This window comes from Argentina anserina, chromosome 2 (genome assembly GCF_933775445.1).
Source record: "Argentina anserina chromosome 2, drPotAnse1.1, whole genome shotgun sequence".
Lineage (NCBI taxonomy): Eukaryota > Viridiplantae > Streptophyta > Magnoliopsida > Rosales > Rosaceae > Argentina > Argentina anserina.
The window spans coordinates 13068528-13073716 of NC_065873.1; the positions used below are offsets into that span (position 1 = coordinate 13068528).

At 35.6% G+C, this 5189-nt stretch overlaps 1 protein-coding gene across 1 annotated transcript; it reads right to left on the reverse strand.

Annotated features, from left to right (window-relative positions):
* Positions 1-1607: 1607 nt before the first annotated feature.
* On the reverse strand, positions 1608-4072 carry LOC126783978 (uncharacterized). The gene is made up of 3 exons (XM_050509497.1): positions 3712-4072; positions 3104-3591; positions 1608-2711 (listed from the first exon to the last, which is right to left on the reverse strand). The coding sequence occupies exons 1-3, from the start codon at positions 4070-4072 to the stop codon at positions 1608-1610; spliced, it is 1953 nt and encodes a 650-aa protein (XP_050365454.1).
* Between the last annotated feature and the right edge of the window lie 1117 nt (positions 4073-5189).

Genomic DNA, 5189 nt, shown 5'->3' on the forward strand with positions numbered 1-5189 from the left:
AGCATGCATAGACCATAGCACATTAAAAGATAGGAGAAAAAAAGAAAAGAACACACACTGATCGATCATTTGATCAACGATCTTATCCATTCGACTCCCCTTTGTCTCTGTGTTTTCACTTTTCAATATATATGATTGGCTGATTCAATTCTAATTAACAAATTAAGTAACAATGTATTTCACTTTGTATGTATGAATGTGTTTATTTTTATCAAATTTCTTCTTTAATTTTTTCTGAAAAGAAAATCAGAGTTTGTCAATAAATAAACATTCAAGCGAGCCGGGCATATCGGAAAGATAAAATCATCATCATTTGTTACAGAATGCAATTGCTATACTATTTTTAGTACATTGATAGACATATCGTGTAGTCCTCAAGTTCCTTTTTCTAAAATTGAGCACTTTACATGATGAGAGCTTGAAAATGACCCTCTAACCTAATTAAGGTCTCTTTCTCACATATAACCATGTGTCCTTTGTCCAATACTATTGATTAATAGCAATTGCATGCCACCCTACCACTAAACCTAATAAACAAAAACGTGGACATCATATCGCTATTCCAATTCTTACACTATCCAAGCAAGGCAAGAAAAAATATCTCTTTACAATTTGATCATCTCATACAATATCTGTTTAACAGGAAGAAGGCATTTTCATGGTTGCCATCTGACTTGAACTTTCAGAGGTTTGGCCGGAAAGGTTTTAATTCAAGGTGCCACTAACCTGATAGATGGGAGGGTTTCTGCTTCTTCTTTTGTTTTCTTTAAAGCTTTGATTGTAAGCGGTTCGTGTAGTTCATAGTGGATTATGTACGTCTCCATCTATCGAATAAGTTGAAGATGTTTGAGAGACTACACATGAAGAGGTTTTTGATTTACAACTTTCCGGTTAGCTTTTTAAAAAACAGATCTGCGACTGACGGGGATTTGCTAGATTATTTTGGTTTTCTGACGGAGCTAGGAGCCTAGGACTCTACCCTGACTAATTGATTGAAGATAAAGGTGATATGACATTTGTAAGCTGCTGATACGAAACGGATCGTTAATGAGCAATTAAATTGTACCAAATAAACGAAAACATGCGAAGATCAAGCAAGTGATTGTGCTAACATCCTCACCAAATTAAAGAGGCATAAGGCGATTCAGGTACTTAAAGTCTTTGGTCGATCGAAGTGCAGATCTTGTACGGTGCTGATTTGGTAATTCGAAAAAATTGAAAGATTAGCATGACTGCCGGATGTTGTCCGGTAGTTGGTTCCCGGGTCAACATATATATCATGAGTAATCTCCTAATAATTTGTTTTTCATCATCTTGATCTTCTTGAAGCACGCCTCAAATTATACATACCAATGATACTGTGCATGCATGTACGTCAAAACCTCCATTAATACACATGTGTATATACAGTTGCGGATCCAGGAATTCAAAGTTGTCTAGGTTAATTTATATGAGGACATCAAATTTTTTTTGAGGTTTGGAACCCAGTGTGAGACTCATCCTCACACATTTATTACTTTCAATCAAAATATAGACCGAGGAAAACATAAAATCAAAGCTCGTGAATTGAAAATTACAAGCATGAAAGCGTTATACACAACAATAAGCTACCTAAAACGTACCATATGAGACCCGCTCAATTCAAACTCTGTAATCACAGAATCATTATCAATGCTATTGGTAAGTTCTTTTTCAGTGTAGAAAACCATTAAATCATCAAGAAATTCATCTTCCATTCTGTTTCGAAGTTTGTTTTTTATGATGTTCATAGATGAAAATGCTCTCTCCGTTGTTGTTGTAGAAACTGGCTTAGTCAAAACAAGACAAATCAATCTATAAATCATAGGAAATAATGCTGATTTTCTTGACTCAACTAACCGCCGACACAAATCAGATACAGATGTTATGTTGGCAAATCTTGAATCCATCTGAATATCTGCTAGAAAATACCCGCACTTCATATCTAAAGCAAACAACTCATATGAAGTAAAATCAGCAGGATAAAATCTCAAAGCAAGATTGTGAACATCTTCACTTCTAAATGATTGAAAGTTATCATGTGGATCAAATGTAGTACTAAGAACAAGAAGCTCCACAGATTCATCAAGAAATCTACTATTCAACTCTGCCAACTGAAAGTCAATCACAACATAAAATACATTGACTCGATAAAATTGCTCAATTGTGATATCTTGTTTACAAGCCCTCATGTCTTTCTTGTAAGAAGCAGACATATATGGAATAAGAATATCATACTCACAACAAAATGATGTGACCTTCATAATCAAAGCATCCCAACCATTATCTCTCATATCTTGAAGTTTTGACTTTGTGAGTGAAAGAAAGCGGAGAGTATTCAAGATGTCTATAGATTTCTTTTGCAATGATTGACAAAGAAAATCAGTAATCATCATGACATCATACATCAAATGCAAGCAAATCACAAAATCAAAGCGCTTCAATGCCTTACAAATACCACATTCTTCATCTTGTACTTTATTTGGTCCCCTTATAATCAAATTTCTACAAGTTGTCCGGGTAACTCCAAACAACTTGATTAGACTTGAAATAGAGCGAAGATGTGAACCCCAACGAGTAGCCCTTGCTCGTTGCAAAGTGGAAGACTGATTAAGCCCTAAACCTGTCTTAAGTGTCCCAACAGCCACTAATTCAACACTTTCTTCTTTTCTAATACTCTTAAAGTTGAATGTCTTTTTGCAGAAGAATCAACAAAGTTAACAATCATATTTAGAGTAGAAAAGAATCCACTAATACTATGCACTCTTTTAGCTTAAGCATTCAAAGTCAATTGTAAGCGATGGGCAAATCAATGAACATAATATGCAAATGGACATTCTCTTAGAAACAAAGCTTGTAACCCATTATATATACCCCACATATTGCTAGCATCATCATATCCTTGGTCACACATATCTTCGACTTGAAGTTCATTTTAGATAAAAACTTTGGTTATCTCATCTTTGAGAGTTTGCGAACAAGTGTCATTCACACTTAGCACTTTGAAAAACCTCTCTCAAATAAAACCATGACAATCAACAAATCAAAGAATTATAGCTATTTGTTCCCTATTGGCCACATCAACCGCTTCATCAACAAAGATACAAAATTTGCCAACTCCTACTTCATCTCGAATATTTTTCCTAACATTGTTACCAAGTATGTTTACAATCTCTTTTTGGATACTTGGAGCAGTATACTTGGCATTCCCATGAGCATTTTTTGTAACTCTAGAAACTTCTAAACTCACTCTTCCAAAAGAATTCACAACAGCATCAAAATTTCCACAATTAGAAGAATTAGCTGATTCATCATGTCCTCTAAAAGTACATCCTTGGTGTACCAATAGCCTTACACTTTCTATACTAGTAATAAGCCGGAGTCGGTTATCTGCTATTTCTTGCGATGATTGTGCACTAATCAATTGCTCAATGTGATGAGATGGGTTTCTCAATGACTCCCACTGATGCATGGCTATACTATATGGGGAATTGATGCCTCCCATGTGAAAGATCATGCCAGATTTCTTAGAACTAACATTCTTCCATCCATTAAACCCATCGACAGTAAATGCTGGATGATGAGATGGATAAGTATCAAATAAGAAACATGGGAAACAAAATGCTTTATCCTTCTCTTCAGAATACTCAAGCCAAGGCCATTGCTTGAATCATTTGGGGTTAAACTTTCGACCTTGACCTCCATCAAATGAAAGTGGGTAAAAACTTGAGCAAGGTTGATAAGGTCCTAATACCACATAAGCTTTTCGAATACGGTCACACATATCCATAGCATGTGATGATATAGGTTGCTGTAATCCCAGATCACGCTGAAGAGAATTCATATCAAAACTTTCAGACCTCTCTTCTAATGGAATGGATGGAGAAAAGTTCAAACCAATATCATTAACAGAATTATCGGTCACTAGTCTACTCACGCTCACACTTCCAATCTCAGCCTCTACCTCATCAACATTATCACTTGATGAAACTACAAGTGGTGATAAAAATGAAAACAGATTTTTGAACCTCTTCGGTTTCCGGTGATCAGTCATTTAACCTTACCTATAATATTATATAGATATCACTACTAAGACAAAATATAATAACAAGCAAATACACATGCTTAACAAGATGATTTAAATTAACCAAAATAAACTAACCTCAATTGCAGCCCAATTTCTTTACAATCACACATTCAAATAGGCAAGCTGTATGAGTATATTTTATGCAAAAGCCTGTCAGAGGATGAAAGTAAATGAAAATGTGACAGAGAGAAACAATACATGGCTCAGAACCACAATTCATGACTTAATCAAAGAAAACATGTAGATATCAGGCATGCTCAGATTTCATTCAATACTCACACATTATCAAAAAGAGAGTTCATGGTTGTTCGACTGACATTGGAAAAACTCAAATCAGTGTATGGTCTTGTGATATAGAGCATAGAGCATTTTCGAGGCACATGGTGACTAATTCTGGAATCTTAATCAACATGCCAAAACCAAAATCCAAGTATGAAAAAGCCAGACGACAACAAACATACATGCTACATTTAAACTAATAATTTTAGATGATGACATCCATGAAGAGATAGAGGCTAATAAGAAACATGGAATCAGATGTTTAATAGCTAACTACAATTAAAAAGCACATCAATGTACCATAAAGCAATGGAATAACTTGAACCTGTTGAAATATTCTATTGAAGCCATGAATAGATAAAGGCTAATAATATTATGTTGAAATACCATAAAGCACTACAAAACGCACATCAATGTACCATAAAGCAATGGAATAACTTGAACCTGTTGAAGCACATCACGTGAAGATGAAGATGGAAAGCAACTTAACAAGTCAGTGAAGTCACAGTTGAACCCTTGAAGGAATTGAAGAGTTGCATGCGCACTATACCGAGAACCGGAAAAGCAGGTGGGAGGTGGCCTTGTGGAATCCAACCGATCTGATTTTTGAACCGGTCACTGATGATGGAGTCGGAGACGAAAGTACTGAAGAGAAGATAGGAGTTGTTGGTTTGGCAGAGATGGAGAGACTGGGTGTTGAATTGTGGTTTGGCAGAATAAGACTACGTATAATTGACTCAACTGAGGTTGTAGAATCGTGAAACTGGGTGTAGGCCGTGCAGTGGACATCTAAGTCTCTGTGTAT